This window comes from Colletotrichum destructivum, chromosome 6, assembly GCF_034447905.1.
Source record: "Colletotrichum destructivum chromosome 6, complete sequence".
In the NCBI taxonomy this organism is placed as follows: Eukaryota; Fungi; Ascomycota; class Sordariomycetes; order Glomerellales; family Glomerellaceae; genus Colletotrichum; species Colletotrichum destructivum.
In genome coordinates this window covers 1,809,972-1,829,445 of record NC_085901.1, presented here as the reverse complement: position 1 = coordinate 1,829,445, position 19,474 = coordinate 1,809,972, and the positions used below count along the sequence as shown (strand labels likewise).

At 52.9% G+C, this 19,474-nt stretch overlaps 8 protein-coding genes across 8 annotated transcripts; 3 read left to right on the top strand and 5 right to left on the bottom strand.

Annotated features, from left to right (window-relative positions):
• Positions 1 to 1,367: 1,367 nt before the first annotated feature.
• Positions 1,368 to 2,063, bottom strand: CDEST_09744 (uncharacterized protein; the record flags this gene model as incomplete). The annotated part of the gene is made up of 1 exon (XM_062925903.1): positions 1,368 to 2,063. The coding sequence occupies one exon, from the start codon at positions 2,061 to 2,063 to the stop codon at positions 1,368 to 1,370; it is 696 nt and encodes a 231-aa protein (XP_062781954.1).
• A 571-nt stretch (positions 2,064 to 2,634) lies between these two features.
• On the bottom strand, positions 2,635 to 4,083 carry CDEST_09743 (Putative ankyrin repeat-containing domain superfamily). The gene is made up of 2 exons (XM_062925902.1): positions 3,568 to 4,083; positions 2,635 to 3,461 (listed from the first exon to the last, which is right to left on the bottom strand). Exons 1-2 carry the CDS (start codon positions 4,002 to 4,004, stop codon positions 2,912 to 2,914), a joined length of 987 nt encoding a protein of 328 aa, XP_062781953.1. The 5' UTR covers positions 4,005 to 4,083; the 3' UTR covers positions 2,635 to 2,911.
• Positions 4,084 to 4,641: 558 nt separating this feature from the next.
• Positions 4,642 to 5,586, top strand: CDEST_09742 (uncharacterized protein; the record flags this gene model as incomplete). The annotated part of the gene is made up of 3 exons (XM_062925901.1): positions 4,642 to 4,896; positions 4,957 to 5,111; positions 5,210 to 5,586. Exons 1-3 carry the CDS (start codon positions 4,820 to 4,822, stop codon positions 5,584 to 5,586), a joined length of 609 nt encoding a protein of 202 aa, XP_062781952.1. The 5' UTR covers positions 4,642 to 4,819.
• Positions 5,587 to 9,392: 3,806 nt separating this feature from the next.
• CDEST_09741 (Putative major facilitator superfamily, MFS transporter superfamily) lies at positions 9,393 to 10,326 on the bottom strand (the record flags this gene model as incomplete). Its single annotated transcript, XM_062925900.1, has 4 exons — positions 9,393 to 9,603; positions 9,671 to 9,794; positions 9,857 to 9,990; positions 10,064 to 10,326. 4 exons carry the CDS (start codon positions 10,324 to 10,326, stop codon positions 9,393 to 9,395), a joined length of 732 nt encoding a protein of 243 aa, XP_062781951.1.
• An 870-nt stretch (positions 10,327 to 11,196) lies between these two features.
• Positions 11,197 to 12,324, top strand: CDEST_09740 (Putative RTA-like protein; the record flags this gene model as incomplete). The annotated part of the gene is made up of 4 exons (XM_062925899.1): positions 11,197 to 11,509; positions 11,581 to 11,641; positions 11,704 to 12,111; positions 12,180 to 12,324. 4 exons carry the CDS (start codon positions 11,197 to 11,199, stop codon positions 12,322 to 12,324), a joined length of 927 nt encoding a protein of 308 aa, XP_062781950.1.
• Positions 12,325 to 13,947: 1,623 nt separating this feature from the next.
• Positions 13,948 to 15,453, top strand: CDEST_09739 (Putative zn(2)Cys(6) fungal-type DNA-binding domain-containing protein; the record flags this gene model as incomplete). Its single annotated transcript, XM_062925898.1, has 3 exons — positions 13,948 to 14,069; positions 14,238 to 14,564; positions 14,652 to 15,453. The coding sequence occupies 3 exons, from the start codon at positions 13,948 to 13,950 to the stop codon at positions 15,451 to 15,453; spliced, it is 1,251 nt and encodes a 416-aa protein (XP_062781949.1).
• Positions 15,454 to 16,014: 561 nt separating this feature from the next.
• Positions 16,015 to 16,788, bottom strand: CDEST_09738 (Putative serine hydrolase FSH, alpha/Beta hydrolase; the record flags this gene model as incomplete). The annotated part of the gene is made up of 1 exon (XM_062925897.1): positions 16,015 to 16,788. One exon carries the CDS (start codon positions 16,786 to 16,788, stop codon positions 16,015 to 16,017), a length of 774 nt encoding a protein of 257 aa, XP_062781948.1.
• A 1,134-nt stretch (positions 16,789 to 17,922) lies between these two features.
• CDEST_09737 (Putative NmrA-like domain, NAD(P)-binding domain superfamily) lies at positions 17,923 to 19,046 on the bottom strand (the record flags this gene model as incomplete). The annotated part of the gene is made up of 4 exons (XM_062925896.1): positions 17,923 to 18,334; positions 18,410 to 18,484; positions 18,546 to 18,779; positions 18,835 to 19,046. The coding sequence occupies 4 exons, from the start codon at positions 19,044 to 19,046 to the stop codon at positions 17,923 to 17,925; spliced, it is 933 nt and encodes a 310-aa protein (XP_062781947.1).
• Between the last annotated feature and the right edge of the window lie 428 nt (positions 19,047 to 19,474).

Genomic DNA, 19,474 nt, shown 5'->3' with positions numbered 1-19,474 from the left:
ACACTAAAGATTAGTAAGCTACTAAACTAATCTAACACTAAGGATTACTAATAGCAAGAAGTAATCTAGTAATAACACTTAAGGATATAAAGATATTTATTTTATATAGATAGACTACCTTCTATAGCTTTTTAGTAATTAACTTTATAATTATCCCCTTAGATACTTTTAGTACCCTTTACTAGTAACTAACGTTACAACCTCTTGTTAAGTATACAACTAATTACTATATCCTCTAAAGACCTAATCCTTTTAGTACAACTTACAGCACTGTTCCCTAGCTTCGTTGCCTCAGCTTCTGCTAATAGACACTACCACAGAAAGCCAACCGTAACACTTTGCCTACACTTTCTGGAGGACTTTACTCAATTAATTGTGATCCGTTTTGCTTGCTCTAAGTGAATTAGATCTGAGAATTGAAGCCTCTATCTATTGCTATACGACTTTTGACGATCTGAGTGCGTGGGAGTAGGACTCACTTTTGCTCCTGGCCCTACTGACGGCCTGGCAGCGCTGCGCGCTGCTGGACTGTTTCAGTAGGGTAGGTTGTTTTAGTGGGTGCTGCTTTCGCGCACGTAGCCCATTCCATTATCTATATTATATCTATTAGCTAGTTTAATGCCTTAGACCTCTAGTATAGTAAGGAGTTTAAACTATTCCCTAATAACCTTAGTAGATACTCTATTAATACATCTAGAGTTAATAGGGCGACTTCTCTAGACCTTAATAGATAGGTTTCTCTTAAGGAAGGCTTAAATCCATCCTTTGCCTATAGGCTCTATATCCCCTATAGCATAAAGGATCCTTTCTGCAAATACCTTTACCTGCTAATAAGTTAGAGCAAGGCTAAAGGCATGCTAGATTTGCACCTATTTAGCTAGCTTAGCCTCCTAGTTAGGGGAAAGCCTCTAGAGATCTATAAAGGCAATAACCCTTAACTAAGCACTAGTTATGCGTTAATATATTGTTATTTAAGGGATCTTATACTTATAAGATACACTCTTAATAGCCTAGCTACAACTAATAGCCTTAAGAGCCTGTTAAAGCTAATCTTTAGTATATTAGGTTATAATACCTAAAAGAAGGTATGCTAAAAAATTAAGCCTATTTAGATAAGGTAGGATAATGTTGTAATAGGTTGAAGTTGGAGGAGGGTGGTGGTGATAAGGGGGAAATGAGGCATTTTTGGGTGTCCGCATGTGGGGGGTGTCCGAAAGTGGGTATGTTGACTTATCCAACTTCATCAATTAAAACCATGTGGCCTTGACGTAACCGAACTGCTTGCGCTGGAGTCGCAGAAGCTCGTCTCGCCTGCATCTCGTCTCGGCCGCCTCGTCGCTGCTGACGAACCTCAGCGTGACGCCCAACTAGGACGCGATCGCCGGCCTCGCCGCGCCGTCGCCGCCCTGGGCCATGGTGTTGTGCGCCTCGGTGTACGCGAACGAGAGCAGCTCGGTCGTGAAGCGCGAGATGTCGAACTGGTGAAAGCTGTGGTCGCTGACGCCGTCGCCCTTGAGCAGGTGGCGGCGCACGCGGTAAGTCGCCATGGTGGCCCAGAGGAAGCTGCGGTGGGCGGCGCGTGCCGACGCGCACGTCAACCAGTCGAGGTACTCCGTCATGTGCGGGACGAAGACGGCGGGCACGCTGGCGACGCGAACGAGACCGACGAGCCGGACGTGCGAGCGCGGACGCACGACGTGGAGGCGGTCGTAGATGACGGTCTGCGGGCAAGCCGGCTCCTTGCGGAGGCGGTAGAGGACGCCGCCGCCCTCGTCTTCGGGGGTGTCCTTGTTGCTTGGGGTGCTGGAGGTGTGCCAGTACAGGTCCCAGTAGAACTCCTCCGAGGAGAGGCCGTCCGAGACCATGCCCTCGTAGGTGTCGAAGGGGAAGTCCGGGTCGGTGGACATGACGGCCTCGTAGACGTGCTTCTTGCGGCCCATGAAGATGGGGAGGGGGATCGATATCATGATGTAGAGTGCGCCGACCTCGAGCTTTTCCAGCCTGAGGAACGGGTGGGTGGAATGGAAGTAAGGCGCTGCCAGGGATTCCAGTAAAGTCGCCATGGTGTTCGATTTGCTTGAGAATGTCCGGCGACAACGGTGACTCTGTTGCCTAGACGAGATGAAGAATGAAACGAAGGGGGGCGCTTACGGTGAGAGAGAATAAAAGTAGAACGAATTAAGTGGCACTTGAAATAGGCAGGTTGAGTTTCTGAGAACGGAGTCAAGTGAGGTGAAGGAAAGGGGCATAAAAAAACCTGCGTAAATGGGTTTTCACTTGCTTCACTTGCCACAAAGTAGCACATTATTTTAGCAATTTCAACTGCCGGGCCTGATGCAGCTCTTGTTTTTCTGAGGCAGATATTCCCTGAATTGCTCAATGATGAGAAGCGTGCTGGGAAAGATATCCCCTTGTAAAATCCAGAGGCGTGAAAATGAACATAGTCTCAAGTAACTAGCTGAGAGACAAACAAACCAAATTACTTGCAATTGTCTCGTCAGCTCTCTACCGTCTTTTCAATCTTTTGTCAGCCTGGTATATCTGGCTATTGTTTTGACATACTCACTCTATAGCTGAGCTCACCGATGACATCTGCGATGTAGATAGAGATTTCGCATCGTCAAATCTCCAAGTCAGGGCTAAGAATCTTTTCCATTCTCACCTTAACTCAGCAGAATTGATTCTATCAATATTCAGAACGCGCTTCTTAGAAGCTGTGCAACAAGCTTCGTCACAGCCTGCCGCTTACGCTACTGATGGCTGTTGCTAATATAATTGTATCTGGGGCTTGTCACAGTTTCGAGACATCCAGTTCAGTACGATATGAACCGCTGGCCCTATAGACCCAGCAATACCCAGCAATGTGTTCTTTCCACTGGATTAGGACTTGCGAAACGAGCTCCGGAACCTCTCAGTCTGCATCTTCCGTTGGTGTCCCTTTCGCCGCCTCTGCGACTTCCCGCCGTCTACACTCCTCAACTTTGGCCAAAAGGTGCGGCGAAACGTCTTTCTCCCTCGCCCTTTCCAGAGCCGTGACGTGTCCCATCATCTCTCCCGCCGGAATGTCGGTGCGGGCGCCACGGTCAAGCAGCTCCTTCGCGATATCGTCCTGACCGCCCCCCAGAGCCAGGTTGAGGGCGGGGCCCGGGTCGAAGTAGGCACCCCGGTTATAGTGGTTATGCGCGAATAAGCGAGCGTTGATGTCCGCGCCGTTGTCGAGCAGGTACCGCAGCACGTCCAGACGCTCCGGGGACTTGTCGGAGCGATAGTTGCGGCCGAAACACACGAATGGCACAGCCAGATCCATCCGGCCGCCTGCCGCGTGCATTATCTTGATCACATCGAGCGGCGCCCGCACTATGGCGCGCAGCCAGGGAGTCCAGCCGTACTTGGCCTCAGCGTTGGGATCGGCGCCATGAGCCAGATACCACTCGACAAGTTCCTTGTCGTCTAGCACAAATCTGAGGCAGCGGGTTAGCCGATGGCCCCAGTGACCCGTTTTGAAAACAAGAGAGCTTGTCTGTCAATCAGCTCTTCGGGGAGGCGGAACAAGGGAACAAGACGAACGCTAGACGTGGCGGGTCGGCCGGACTGTTTGTGAAGTTGATATCCCAGCCGCGATCGAGCATGACCTGCAACATGGGCGGGCGGCACCGAAATTCGTGCACGTGGACCATCACCAGCTCACTGCGCTTCAGGCCCTCGTCGAGCAGGTAGGCCACGATCTGATGCTGGTGTTGTCGGACTGCGAAGAAGAGTATAGGCTCCAGGGTACCTAACGGGTAGTGTTCTGGGCCGGGAGGGGGCGTGGCCGCTGCGCCCTTCGCCTTCCACTCCTCAACTAGTCTCTTAAACTCGTCAAGCTGGCCGCGGGCACAGGCGTCGCATAGCTGCTGCATCAACGGGTGGTCTGGGCAATAAAAATCTGCAATCTCCGGTACTTCCAAGCCGTACTTGTCGTTCTCGCGGAACGGCCTGTCTTCTTTGAGACTGTACGTCGTCATTTCTGGCAGCAGAGCAGACTAAACCAGGGGCCGGTGGTCAACGAGCGTAATAAGAGGGGATGGAAGGGAGGTTGGAGACATACAGGGTATGTGTGGGTGCATTTACACAGCCGCACGCCGTCTAATATATGTGCTATGTTTGCCTGCTGCCTTCGTGCGGGGGACAAGGGGAAACACTGACTGACGTATGACAACCACGTCTTCTGCGCCGGGATGCAAAATGTGGTTGCCTTACATCGGCGTTTACATCGGCGGGATTGGCGCAGCATGCGGCGATTGCCTAGTCTTTCGTTGCCGTTTTCCTCCTCGTCGGTGACAACGCGAACGGCGACTTTTGGCCTGCGTCGGCATCGCGAGTCTTTCCCCTTCCCAGTCGTTGCATGTCAACTGCTTGGAAATTGTCGAACTTGCGTGGGGGGTTAACGGAGCAATACACAGTGGTTGCTTGCCGATGGAAGTACATGCATGCAGGTGACAATGCCTTCATCCCGGCTACACTGGTACAGCTGGTACAGCAATGGCGCCATCGGTGACTTTTTGCAATATGCCTTCATTTCCAATACCAAGATGATCAACTTCCATGGCAGACTCATGGTCATAGTACCATATAAAACGCCTTCTGTCTTCCTTGATATCACTCGATTCTTTTGATAGACCAACCACATCACAAAGAACAGTCAAAACAACCAGTCCCGGCCTTGCGATTTCATCAAAGAAGGAAAAGAAAACCAGCCCTGCACACGATTGCAACTTAGCCAACCAGCGGTACAACCACGACGTCTACCGACATTCCCAAACCATCATCTATCTTCACAATGCATTTTGTCAAGTCCATTTTCCTTCTGGGCCTTCTGGCGGTCCAGTCTCTGGCAGGGCCCGTTCATGTTCCCCGGTGAGTATTGTCGTTGCTTCTGTGGTGTGATTGGAGACGGCTAACACCCTCGGGGTCTAGGACTGAGAGGAACTCGGCTCTTGCGGCCTATGTTGCGGCTCGTGATGAGCCCGTTGGGAAGAGAGCCGCACCCCCTGCAGACTTTGTGAATTGGCCAGCTGGTGAGGTGGTCGACATGAGCACGCATGGTTCAGCCCGTCGCGGAGAGACACTCAGTAAGCAGCCACTTTTCTTTCCCCACGACTTGAGGGCGTCCACTGTCTGTTCCCTACGCGTTCCTTTGACACAACTAATCAATGTTGGGATAATGTAGAAACCGATGGTCTTGCGAGTTGCATCGCCGTGGTGGTTTTCAACCAGGAAGCCCAAGACGACGACAACGACAAGTTCCTTGCCCACATTTCCGCTGTCGACTGGCAGGCACAGCTGAACAGACTGTACGAGGCCACAGACCTTTCCAGCCCGCGAGTCAGGATCTTCGTTCCCCGTCCCGTGGAGGGCCCAATGTACGACATCCAGAATTCCGTTAACGAGGACGTCATCTCGCATATCAACGGACAGTGGGGTGAAGACTACAGCATCGATGTCAAGATCCGGGACGGGAGCCGTAACGATGAAGTTGGGGGTTCACGCCTGTGGATCGACGGAAACAACAACGTCCACTGGAGCGTTACCGGGCAGATCATCTGATGTTCCTGTTCAAAGAGTCTTGAGCAGGCTTCTCACGACGTGGAGGTGCGAACTCCAGGTGGTCTAGTATTTGATTTTTTGTGTCGTTTCAAGTTGGCTTTCCTGTTCCTTTTCGTTTGCCGTAGATCGTTGTTTTTCTTCTGTCGTTTACGCTATCGTTGCAATGCCTTCAAATACAGTCGTCTTTGCTTCCTTCCATGTGCTGGCGAAAACTGAACTTTTCGAGTCCATTGAGTCAGTTGAAGTTCGCCCTGACTCTATGTCGTTCAATTGTGCAACGCTTAACAGTCGATTTTCCGCCAAGCGAAATCGAATGTTTTGAACTGGTTCAAGGATATATGGTAGTCTCATAAGACATGGGACTGAAAAACATGGGACTGAAATAAACATCTGCTCTATTCAGCTTACTGTCGTCCATTTTGAGAGCCCAGTCTCCCGTGTCTAACCTCTTTAACTATGTGTCATCATACCCTAACTCCAGCCATGTATTTCTGAGTGAATGAAACCAGGATGTGGTCAAACCCCCTGTTTTAGGTTTATCTGTCCAAGTTCAATTATAAGTAACGAACTGAATCTCAGAGGCTTTCGCAAAACTTTGTTCGCAATTGAGAGGAAACTTTAGGTGCTAATAAAATGATTCCCCTAAGCATACAAAGAAGGGTAAGTCAGAGCACCCACTTCCTGGCCCCCCCCACTTCCTGGCCACCCCAAAATGAGGGTATTCCCACCAGCACCAGTATGTTCAATTAATTATTGACTTCGTCTAGATGCCACTACAATACAGCTTCCAGCTTCACTAGGGTTATCAGAGGCGCTGGATTCAGCTGCATCATCCTCTTTATCACCAGCCTCAATTTGCGCCCGCTGGATGTCCTTGATGTTGGCGAACTTGGTGTTTGGATCGATCTGGACTGTCCTTCTTTTCCTCACTGCAGTATTGTTGATTTGGGCCTGCAGAAGCTCCAGCTTGTGCTGGGCAGTAGCCAGGCTATAGGACTGCTCGCTGAAGCCTTTTTTCACCTTCATAAAAAGGAGGCGTTGAGTACTGGCGTCATTATCCAGCTCTGTGAATAGCTTCAGTTGGCCAGCCAGATCCTTCATCTTCCTTGGCGTCGACCACACTACTGCAGACGACGCAGATGCCCATCCTTCAGCTTCCCTGCCTTCCTTGCCTCCAGAATGCCCTTTGCTGACCTGATCTGACGATGCTGATGGCTTTGGTGTTGTTGGGAGTAGGAGGGAGCTCATCAGAGGCTTCGCCATAGAGACAGGCCATAACCCTGTCCATTTCCAACCACTTCTGATGTTCTGCATTGTCATACCTGCAGTACGAGCCTTCTGATAACAGCCTATAAAGTTCCTCTTGCCTACAATAGTAGAGTCATTCCACTGACTAAGGTACCCAAGCTCCTTTCTATAGGCTGACTTGACAGGGCTGAAGACTGACTGATCAAGTGGCTGGAGGACATGGGAGGTGTGTGGCGGTAAGAATAGTAGATGGATGTTGTTTATATAGCATAACCACATAAAGTCAGTCGTTGTGTGACTCCCATGTCCATCCATGATCAGCAGCCTAACCTCCTTGCCCTGAGGAAGGGTCTGAGGGATGAAGACCTTCTGCAGCCATTCAACTGCAGTGGCATCTGAAGTCCATCCATTCTCTGTTGCAGTAAATTGCCATCCTTCATAAGGGCTAAGGTCCAGAGGAAACCACTGTTGCTGGACTGCCTTGCCCTTATATATAACGAGGGGATTCAGAACATGGCCCAGGGCAGAGATGCATTCGATGATGGATACCTATGCCCTTGATCCAGGCTGTTTCTTGCGAACAGACTTCGTCTCAGACATCCCCAGCACCAGCCCATTAGAGCCCTGGCCCTCAAGGATACTAGTCTCATCCATATTGTATCTGTTGGCTGGTTTAATGCTGATGATCTCTGGTATGGCGAGATGCTTGAACCAGTCCCTGATGACCTCAGTAGATGCCCCATTAACACGTCTAGAATCAATAGAGCGACTTCTCTAGACCTTGACTGATGGATTCCTCCTTATAAAGGCCTGGATCCAGCCCCTTCCAACAGGCTGGGTATCCCCCATTGCATGGAGGATTTGTCTAGCGAACTCCTTGACTTGTTGATGTGAAGGAGGGAGCCCAAGAGCATGCTGAATCCGCACCCATTCAGCCAGCTTAGCCTCCTGACTAGGGGAAAGCCTCTGAAGGTCAGAAAAGGCAATGCTCCTTGCCTGGCTGCCCTGCAATCGAAGCTGAAGTGTTGACCTTGGTACACCATACTGCAATGATGCCTTCCTTAGGCTAAGACCGTTGCTGATGGCCTCCAGCGCTTGATTGAGCTCATCTTCGGAATATCGGACCATAAGGTATAAAGGAAGGCGTATGCAAAAAATGAAGTGATTTGGATGAGGGTTGTAAATGTTGTGATAGTTAGAAGCTGGAGGGCAGTCATGGTGTTGAGGGGAAATGAGGGATTTTTGGGTGGCCAGGAAGTGGGGGGGGCCAGGAAGTGGGTGCTCTGACTTATGTCGTAATCCATTCTATTCTAATGCAACACCTTGTCCCCTGATCCTCCTGTTCACAACCTCTTCAAAGCTTTCTGCTTTCTTCTGCAGGCAGCCAAGGCTAGCCAACAACGCTGCCGCGGAGAGTCCTATCATGATCTTGTACTGCAACTGAAACCCACGTCCGTAGCTCTCAATGGTTATGGCGGCCTCTTCTGGTGTGAAGGAAGAAATGGCCGTCGCCGATTGCTGCAAAGCCTTGAGCTTCTCGGGTGGCAGCACACCGCCTAGGGAGCTGTTTATCTCGGCGTTTAAAATGGCCTGAGCTGCCGCCACTCCAATGACGCCACCAAGCACTCTGATCTGAGTGATTGCGCTGATAGTTATGCCTTGCTTTCCCATTAGTTTAATTGGAGATCGATTATCTCTCTGGCTGTTTAATGTTTCGACTTACCCACGTCATCGTCGTTCCTAACCTCCATCTGTGCCACAATGACAAGACAGCTCAGCGAAAGACCGAACCCGAGACCCAAAAGAACTTGAAACGCATACTGAGCTGGGGGCAGTTCTCGCGAGGCCGTGGGCAGGGTCGTCATCAGGCCCAGCCCAAGCACTTGGAGGCCCAGAGAGGCGGACAAAACATGGCAGCTGACGTTGTACTTCTTGGAGAAAATGCCGCCCAACGCAGCTCCCGTAGCCGAGACCAGAAGAAGCGGCAGCATGCGGACGCCGGCCTCGACTGGCGAGAGGCTGTTGATGAGCTGGAACCGCTGGGGGAGAAAGACGATGGTGACGAGAAACGGGAAGCCCGCCAAGAGTGCCGTTCTGTGTGGTTAGTTTTGAGGACCGATGGGGATGATGGAAACTGTGGATAGTGAGGGGGGAAACGAACAGGAAAGAGAAGCTGATGATGCGCTGTCTGACCAGGTGCATCGGGAAGAGGGGCAAGGTCGAGTTCTTCACCCAAGGCTTCTTTGAGAGGATCCATTCCCACCCGAGGAAGCTAACAAACCCAATACCGCTGATGACAAAACTGGTGATGACAACGGGCCCGTCCCATGGGTAAAAGATGCCGCCTTCCTCGAGAGCGAACACAATCATGATGGACGCTGTCAAGTAGAGCAACATTCCCAAGTAGTCCATTGAAGCGAACGTAGTTCGTGTTACCTGAAGAGGGCGCGCGTTTCGGGGAAAGAAAAAGACAACCATTACGATTCCGACGAAACCGGGCGGAAGGCTTCATGCTCGTCAGCAAAATCAAAGGCTCAGAGTGAGATACCATGAACGTCCTACTTGAGATAGAAGACCCAACGCCAAGTGCTATGCTGCGTGATGGCGCCACCAAGATTGGGGCCCAGCAGGCTCGACATGGCGAAGATTGAGCCCATCAACCCAGATGATATGCCGATGTACTTCAGAGGCGTGATTTCGGTGATGACGGATACGGCCATGCTGTATAGCCCAGCGCCCCCCATGCCCTGGAATGCTCGGAAAACGATCCTGGAGATTCAGTAAAAGTATGTCAAGTGGGACTGCTGCCCATAGACTCGTAAGCGGGTTGACTCACAGCTGTTCCATGGTCTGGGACACGCCACAGGCCAAGGAGAAGAGGGTGAATACTGTTAAAGAGACGAGAACTGTGCCCTTGCGGCCGAACAAGTCACTGATCCTGGCGAAGATGATCAGAAACCCTATTGTTGGTCAGTCAGAAAGACTATGAGTCCATCAGCAGGGGAGAACTCTTAGGGCAAACCTGTATATGTTAAAAGATACGACGTGACCACCCAATTCGATTTGTTGAAGCTCCCCAGATCCGACGCTATGGACACTAAAGACGTAGCTATTATTGTTGTCTCGAGGCTGGACAAGAAAAGCCCAAAGGCCAGACTGTTGCAGGAGCAGGTTAGATAAACGCACACACGGAGACGCATACTGATCACGATCATTCACGGCCACATACCATCCAATGTTGAGCCAAAGACGCCACCCATACTGGAGATCCAGAGTAGCCAGTTGAATCTCTCTCTTTTCGGGGTCCTGCTTCCGGACGGAGCCGTCGTGCAGCTCCGTGAACGAAGAGAGGATCTCCACCTGCGATCCATAGCGGGAGTCGGAGACGGGTTCGACGTAGAAGTCTTCGAGATGGAAATCGTCGCCTGTGCCTAAGCGGTTGTCTAGCTCTCTGCTCCAGACGGCGACGCTGTCTTCTAGGATTTGGTCCATAAAAAAGAAAGTTTGTATGAGAGAAAATGTTGTCTGTTTTTGTTCTCCTCTTCAACTATGGCAGGACTTTTTGTAGAATAATTGCCAGTGTCTGGGAACGCACAGGTTTCCTGCCAATGTATCAGAAAGCGTTCTCTACATATCGCAGAAATGTCACCGTCCCGGTCCCACCTGATACTTGGTACAATCAATGGGTTTCCATCTATCATGCCAGGTCATGACTAACTCCCGCGCCGTTGGGACTTTTACTGACATGCGAGAGTTGGTTTACGCGTACGGCGGACGATGGAGTCGCCGGGCCACAGTGATAGTCGCCGCGGACGTGCAACAGATCACTCTCAGAACCCGAGTGCGGGTTGGCCCTCGGAGAAGATTGTGCCGCCTTCGATGTTTGCTTGTTCTGTTCCTTGTTGGTTGAACTCCACCCCCCGACTGTGTTTCTCGCACTCGCACCCGCTTACAACCCCCCCCCCCCCCCGTCGCCTAACATATGGTCAGCGCAGCTTGGCATAGGCGTGGCCCAATCAGCGCTGGCCATCTCACCAACAACGGCGACTTGTCTCGTTGTGTTTATTCGCAGCAGCCGGGCTGAATGTGGCTGTGATCAACGCCTGGCCGCGAGGCGATGCTGCTGGGGTTCACATTCCCTGCAATACTGTTGGTGTCGAGTAGCAAAATAGTCAGCCTGGAGAGAATGCGATATGATGGGAGCACATCTCTGTCATCACTTTAAAAAGAATCACTCGTCCCGTGGGAGTGCGTGACTTGAGACTTAATCTTTTATCACTTGATCTATCAAATTCTTCAATCTACTACCATCGACCAGCCACCAACACACCAGCACCGCATCTCGCGCCAGCAATCGCCGACATGTCAACCGGTCTTCCCCCCGGCGTGCCCCCGAACGTCAAGGTCTTCGGGCCGGGCGCGAACTGCACGCTCGACATATGCCCGGTCGAGATGAGCGTCTACGGCTACCGGCCAGACCTGGCCGCGAACATCACGTTCCTCGCCCTGTACCTGATATCCGCCGCCATCCACGTCTACCTTGGGTTCCGGTGGAAGACGTGGTTTTTTATGATCTGCATGGTCTTCGGGGCCGCCAACGCCGTGCTGGGCTACGCGGGTCGGATCGTCATGTACTACAACCCGTTCAACTTCGCGGCTTTCATGGTCCAGATCAGTGAGCGCACTCCTCTCCCGCTTAGACAAGAGACGCGCGCAACGTTCGTTCACTGACGTGTCATCGGCCAGTCTGTATCACCAGCGGTCCGGTCTATTACTCCGCGGCCATCTATGTGACGCTTGCTGCAGCGTGCGTCTTCAAACCCCCAGTGTTCATACGTAGGCATTGAAAACTCACAACTCTCATCGTAGGATCAAGTACTTCTCGCCCTCTTTGTCCCGCTTCCAGCCGAACCTCTTCTACTGGATCTTCATTCCCTGCGACGTTGTCTGCCTTATCTTCCAGGCAGTCGGCGGCGCCCTGTCCACCGCGTCGGCCGGTAGCAGCCAGATTGGCGTCGACATGGCTCTCGTCGGCCTCAGCCTGCAGGTGGTGGTGATGGTTGCGTTCTGCGCCTTCTTCGCAGACTACCTCATCCGGTACTTCCGGGCGGGCTCGACGGAGCGTTTCGGCACGAGGGCCAAGCTGTTCTTCGGGTTCATGGCGCTGGCCATCGTCCTCATCCTGGTGCGCTGCTCGTACCGCCTGGTGGAGCTGCGCAACGGGTACAGGGGCGAGCTGATCCGCGACGAGCCCATCTTCATCGGGTTGGAGGGAGTGTAAGTCATGTGTCTTTGTCGCGTCACTTCCTTCTTTTCGGGAGGGACAAGAGCTGACTGGATCACAGCATGGTGATCTCCGCCGTCTTCTGTCTAATGATTTCCCACCCGGGATTCGTGTTTAAGAAAAACGCCAAGGAGGACGACTCGGAATCGACTCCGCAAAGCTTCGAGATGAACGAGTGCCATTCCACGTTCAGATCCAGGATTTGAGGCATTTCTCGATCACTGATATGCAACGGATCGCGTTTCCTGATAAATGGTGAGACAGATGCGAAGAGCGACGTGGAGGATAGATCCGCATAGGTAGGAGTTTGGAGGAGCAAGCGAGAAGATCAATTAGACAATATCCCTGATTTAGAGTCGTCTTTTCTAGGCCCAACAATGAACAAGCTTTCATTACTCCAAGATAGAAACATGTCAACTCGCCGGTGAGTCTTACTTTCTACGGTTGAAATCCCTTGTGAACCCAAGTGTGATCCGGTGTCTTTTCGGCTCTATGAAGATTGTGTTCTTTGGTCAATTAGTCCATCGTCGATGGGAATAATGACTTTCAGTTATTTTCATCGTCAATTGGTCGTGGGGAACTCCTTTTATAAGTTGTCAGGAGGCCAGGAGCGTCGAAGCCATCAAGTAGTGGGCGACCTCAGCAGGGTTAAAATCAAGAACGCTGATGAATCTCGCCTATGGAACAAGTTTAGACGCGACGGCAAGCCGCCTTTACTCCGGGGGGGCTACGACTTTTGCGCCTAGAACCGCAGCTCGGGTTTGCGATTTCTCATGCTTTGTTCAGTGAACGGGCACGCTTCCAACTGAACATCCTCTGATCGGCATCAAAGAGACCCAATATCGTAATTTATGCAGGTTGTACAGGGCACGCCAACCGGCTGCCTGGCTTCCTCTATTTTTGTTTCCTGCGATGTAACAACCAACACAAGTCCCAAAGACCCCTCCCCCCCGCCCCCTTCCAACTAACCTCCCGGCAAGGTTGGGCAAAGTCCCCGTTAGTTCAGTTGGATCTCGACGTGTGACCTCCTGCCCTATCACGGCTACTTTCTAGCCGAGCTGACATCTATTATCGAATCGGAGGAGGGAGAGACATTGCTTGAGACAGCTTCGCCCCGTGTTTCATCGATCATTTCCCCCTAGGGCCGTAAGATCCCGTCTCGGAGCGTTTCTCATGGGATTCCGGAGTGGGGGAGGGTTCATGCTCATGGGGGCCGCTAGAGGGACGGGACCATGACGATTGCAGAAACGCTTGTCGAGGGCCAAAAGGAACAGTAGGGTTGCACTCGAGCTGCGGGTGAGTTGCAAGGAACCGGGCCGCCTGCGCCCCGAGGATTTGAGGGAGGTGCATGCCAAGGACCAGAGGGGACTGGTTGGTACTGTTTGGTAAGACAAGATCCAAGGTCAGATTGCAACGGCACTCCACGTGGGATCTCCCTCCTCGACCGCTTTCTGGTATCGTTGGAAAAGCGATTTCCAGGCAACAGAAATATTCCAAAGGAAGCAAAACCCGCACCTCGCTGGGCCCCCGCGTTCCCTTGCCTCTGTCTCGCGGGTCTGGCAGTGCATTTTCCTTGAAGCCACCCCCAAACCTGCATCACGAAGGATCGCGGGCATTTTTTTTTCGTTTACCGGCTGCCTGTGCGCCTTGCCCTGGTTCCTGGCTACTACTGCTTGGGCTTTTCAATTTTTTGTCGGCCGGGGGTATGTATAATATCATGGGCCGTGACCCTTGGCCATGGCCTTGATGGGATCTCGGCTACCTCTTAGTGCGGGATCTAGACCTACAGACCTAACAGTAAACCACACGGTTTGGGGCCCTCGAACACAATGGAGACCGTCCTCAGAAACGCGTGCGACGCTTGTCACAAGCTCAAGACCAAGTGCCCCTCAGAGGGTGCCGGCGCCTGCGCCAACTGCCGCCGGAAGGGTCAGATTTGCAAATATTCACCGTTAGTTTGTACCTGCACCTCCCCTCCCTCTCTGCGAGACGGAGATCTCGAAACATCACTGCACACATGAAAAAAAAAATTGAAACCCCCCCCGAAGAAGCCTGTCATCTCCTTTTCGCCTTGCCGTGTGTTGGAAAGAATCAATGTTGACGCTGACCGCCGTCTCAGGAGAAGCGAGATGGGGAGGCCTCGCGCAACGGCGCCCGAGAAATCGCCGGCGCAGAAGCAGCAATCGGGCAAGCGCTCCGCGTCCGTGCAGGACGCATCCCCGCGCAAAAGACGGCAATCGTCGGCGGACTCGGCGTCCGGCATCCCGAAAGCCGCGCCGGCGTCGCCGGAGCGGGGCCGGTTGCAGCAAATCGACGGTGTCGGGACCGAACTAATGGGCCAACCTGTTGTCGGCAACGGCATCGCTGAGCCGTTGGGGATGAGCGACTACCTCTCGACCCTGGAGACGAGCCTGTGTTCATTCCCCTTTCAGTCGGATTCCTTCATGTATGAAACTTCCTTCTCCCCCCCCCCCCCCCCCAAAGGGAGCCGTTGTCCCTCAACAAACGATCGCTGACGGGCCGGAAACAAAAGACCAGACGACTCCACATTCGACATCTCGTGGCCGACAGCAGCACCACCGCCGTATTCCAGCCACAGCCCGGTGCCACTAACCGCCATTCATGACCCTGCCGGACAGATGGCGCCCATAAACCTCTTCTTCGAGGACTCGAGCGACACCTCGAGCTCGGGTAACTTGTCATTCCAGCCCGATGCAGAGTTCGGCGTCGCCGCGATGAACGGCATGCACGGTGTCGGCCTAGCACAGGAGAAGCAGCTGGGGGTCGTCGGCAGCCGAGAATCGACCCCGGATGACGGCAACGACGCCCTCATCGAGGCGTACCCGCAGCTGGCCAGCGTACTCTTCGGACTGCACACCTACTACGACAAATGCAAGGCCACCCCGGACCTCCCCGCGTTGATGGGCTCCCTGGAGGAGGTGTTCCCGCTGGTGTCGTCCCTGTGCGACATCCTCAGAGGCCCCCAGCTCAACCATCTCCTCAACAACAGGAGCAACCTGACCTCCCCCTGCTTTCTCCTCGCCGGCTCCGTCATATCGACCGTGGTCGAGACGTATCACCTCAGGATGGGGCCCTTTGAGCCCTCGGGGGCGGAGCGGGATCGCACCCCGGAGCTCGGCACGCAGTACCGGTTGCAGCTCCAGACGGACGCCACCATCATGGAGTTTCACCTCTCAGAGCTCCGCCCCATTCTGAACAAGATCCATGTGGGGTTCCGCGAGTCGCAGACGATCGAGCTGATGGATGCGATGCGGCGCACACTGAGGGAGTTTCTTGAGAACTGGCGGGCGAGGAATGGAGGATCAGCTTCGTAACCTACTTCCCATTCACCACCTTCTTTTGAAACGTTGCTTAGAGTATGTCACGAGATAAGGTAGTGTCTAGAATTATAGCCTAGCCCAGCATCATAGCCCAGTATTGTACCTTTTACATTATCTCACAACTTGCTTTGTTGTTTGAGTTGAATTGATGCTGCAAACGTTGAACCGCTCTCCCGCTGATAGCATCGTCGCGATTTACTCGATTGAGTCCCCAACCGTAGCTTGGACGAGGATGTTCGTTCTTCTCAGAGTGCCCAGAGTGTGGCTGAAGCCTCTAAAAACAACTAATTTCACCCAAACATGCGTCGGAATCCCTGCCGTAAGCTGCTGGTTCTGCAGTTAGCCGCCGGCCGCAGGGCCCCTGGTCTTTTTCTAAGGTGGCAGAGCAAAGTTCCCGCCAACAAACAACGAGCAGCACGGTTTCGAGGTGTTGAATGCTCAATAGCATTTGAATTCATTCATTCTCTAGTGCAAGTGATAAATACAGAATGGTGAACAGACAGAACAGACAGACAAACAAGACACACTCAACACCCAGCAAATGTACCCAACCCCCTAACACCTTGATAGCGCCCTATGGATACAGTTCTCGATGGACGAGGCCGCCTTTCTCGCGAAACCCCAGTCGCGCGGGAGCTGGTGTCCCTGCTGGTGCGCCACGATCTCCGCGGGCCCGGCGCAGAGCTCGGCCAGCAGCCGGCTCTGCGGGCAGAAGGGGTCCCGCGCGCCCATGATGTGCACCGTGGGCACCGCGATCCTCGCCGTCTCCCGCGCCGGATGGAAGCGCCGGAGGACGACGTCTCCGGGCTCGGCGTCTCTGAGGAACCCGTTGATCTGGAGTGCCTCGACGCGCTCGTCGGCCGCCCAGTCGCGAACGCGGACGGCGCCCGTCTCGGGGCAGACGGTGGCGTGGTACTTGTCGGCGCGCAGGTGCGACTCCGGGTCAAAGGGCAGGCTGGCGCAGGTGAAGACGGCGAGCTTGAAGAGGTCTGGGCCGTAGGGGTTCGTCGCCTGGTGGTGCAGGATGAGGGAGGCGGCGAGGGCGCCGCCCTGGGAGAAGCCGAAGACGCCGTCAAAGGGCCCCTCTTCGCGGAGGACCTCGTAGATGACGTCGTAGACGTCCTGCAGCTGCGAGAGCACGGGCTTGTCGTAGTAGCAGGAGAAGGGGCCCGGGAAGATGGCGTCGACCTTGTCGGCGGGCTCGCAGTCGACGAGGCCGTCGACGAAGACGAACTCGTGGCCCGGGTCGAGCTGGGCGATGATGGGCGCGAGCTGGGCCTCGTAGACGTCCGAGTTGGTGCCCATGCCGTGGAGGCAAAGGAATCTCATGATGGATTGGATGTGGATGTAATGTGGACAGATGGTATTGGGAATTTGGGGAGTTGCAGATCGGGGGGAGGGGACTGTAGTTGGTCTGGCTGGCCCTTGATCCCAAATCGTGAGATGGACTCAAGGTCTGAAATATGGCACATGGAACCACTGTTCGCCCGTTTGGCGACCGCGCAAAATTGTCAGTTGAGACAACAGGCGATGCAATTCGGGATCACGGCGACATATCAGACCTCGTCCCGTTTACCGAATCGACATGCCTCACGGTGACTTTCACGATCCTTCGATAGGAACCTCATCCAACAGACCTCAGACAAAAGGATCTTATTATCATCAGTCAGCCAAATCAATGTCTCTGCTGTTCGTTTTCCTCCATCGCCTCGTTAAACATGACTTCCGGCATGTCGATCGGTAGGCCGACCAACAGCATTATCTTGCCGGCAGCATTTTCGGGGGCTGTCACCCCAACTTCCATCCCCCCCCTGTTCTGGGGGCACTCGAAGGACTGCGCCTCAACTCCCCCCTTGCCACATTGTTTTTAGCAAACGAGTGATGCCTAGACCGGGTCGAGCAAGTTTTCCACCTCGCTGCGCAGATCAGGTTTTCTACCCCTCTTGAATTAGGTGCTCGAAACCTGATCAAGACTGGTCCTTGGGGTAGTGATCTGCACTTCGAGTCTGATGCTGCTCAATTCTGGACATGCGCCCTTCCCAGCTCCATTGAGCCCATTTCAGGGGGCGTTAGGCAATGAGTCTGCTTCTTGGCACAGAGATGCTGAAATCAGAGTGCGGGATGTCCCAAAGAAACAACTTGTAGTTTACATATGATTTCAGCAATGCACAGCAGGCCATATTATACTACTTTCTTCTGGATTAGAAAAGGTATATATAGACGCTGAAGCATGGCTAGCTAGCAGCTAACACTAAGATGAACAGTATTGCTAGACAAGCCCACCACCTTTAGGTCATTACAGGAAACAGTTTGATCTATGAGCACAAGAGTGCATGTCTTGCAGAATACAATGAGATGTATTAGACGGCTCTGCTGCCTTAGATCAAGATAAACGTCCATGGCTTGTGATTAAATCACAGACACGTGCGTTAAAACCATCAACTTGACCTCAAGGTAAAGCCTTCAAAACATGTTGTCTGCCAAGTACTGCTGGACCCAGTCCGGCAGGTCCCGATAAGGCTTGATCTTTTCTTCGAGGACAAGCTCCTCCAGAGTAGCCTTCTGATAGCCAGGCAGCTCCCAAATATCGGAGCCAAGCATCGTCACCAACTCCCCCGTGCCCCATATCTTGCGGTTGTACCAAGCCATACCGAGTGGGGACTCTGACTTGTAGCAGTTTTCAAGCTCCCCATTGACCTTTTCCAAGCTGTGTGTAATGACCTCAGGTTCTGTACCGTGCTTGTTCTTCAAGGCTGTAGCGATCTCTTGGCCCGTAGGAGCAAGCTCGCACAGACCGATAGCTCGATTGCTGATGGCAGGGATAGGGTTCGAGGCAAAGATTGAAGCGTATGCAGCGGCGACGTAATCCCCCGTGCTATGTGAAGTCTTAAAATCAGCACAAGTCTACACGTAGTCTCAATGTGTCGTCATGTAGGTTTTCCCCACTCACCACATGGCGGCCTTTTCCTTCGCCGCGTTGCCAGTATATACAAGTCTGTTGCCTCTGATATCGACCCCCATCGCTCTAAGATGGTATGTTTGATCAGTGACGAAAGCCTTTCATATGACCTAGCAGATGGACTCACAGGCAATTGAGGGTGAATTCAGCAAAATTCGCAATTAGCACAACCGTCATTGGAATACCTGCCTGTCTGACGGCCTCCTGGAGCTCTTCTTTCCTCTTGATAATGGGAACTTTCAGCCCCTCTTCGCCGTAGCGAAGACCAAGATCAGACGGCACGAAGAGCTTGACGTTGGTTCTCGGGATGGCTTTCACGAAGCCATGTTCCCTGCCAACGCCCTCGTCACCAACGAGGGACCTGAGCATCAATCATTACTACGACCTCCTACGCAAGTAATGTTCGGCAAACTTACAGCACGATGTCAATGTCCTGCAGTGCCTCCACGAGCGCATCCACGTCTAGTACGTCCACTTCGATCTTTCGAACACTGGCTGGTAGTCCGGACGTGTCTGAGCTGGGACGATGCAAGACTGTGATAGGGGCACCGGATTCGATGAGAGCAGCAACAATCTGGCCACTGAAACGCCCACGATGGCCATAGACAGCGATCCGGTTGAAAGACATATTGAGTACTATGAAGGACGAGGCGTTGGAAAGCTGAAAGCTTGGAATTAAGACTGTTGATGATTGACGGAGAGTTTGAGTGAGCTGATCGAGAGGCGGCAGGAGAGGGGTTTTGAGGGCGACGCCGAACGAACGCGGTATCACGTGAGCTGAATGAAACCAGTCGCTTCCAATGTGAGTGAGGATGCATCATCGGCTGCAAGAGTCATGGTGGTGGAGATGGTGGATGTGTTGGACGCGGGAGAGTGAAGACCAATGCGAAGGAGTGACGGTAGATTTGTTGACAGGATGAATGTGGGCATCACGGTGTCCTTACAACCCCCATGAGCATAACATGTGCGTTCAGTTCAAGTATATCCTCCATCGATTTCCCCTGAACATGGACGTTTAGCACCTGCTCCTCCCAGCCTTTCGAGTCGTGATGGCAT

Bases quoted from the DNA above. Each gene is read 5' to 3' on its own strand.
- CDEST_09743 (XM_062925902.1), bottom strand. From the start codon at position 4,004: ATGACGACGTACAGTCTCAAAGAAGACAGGCCGTTCCGCGAGAACGAC. The intron at 3,462-3,567 runs GTTCGTCTTGTT...CCGCTGCCTCAG, and splicing joins GCCGACCCGCCACGTCTAGC to ATTTGTGCTAGACGACAAGG.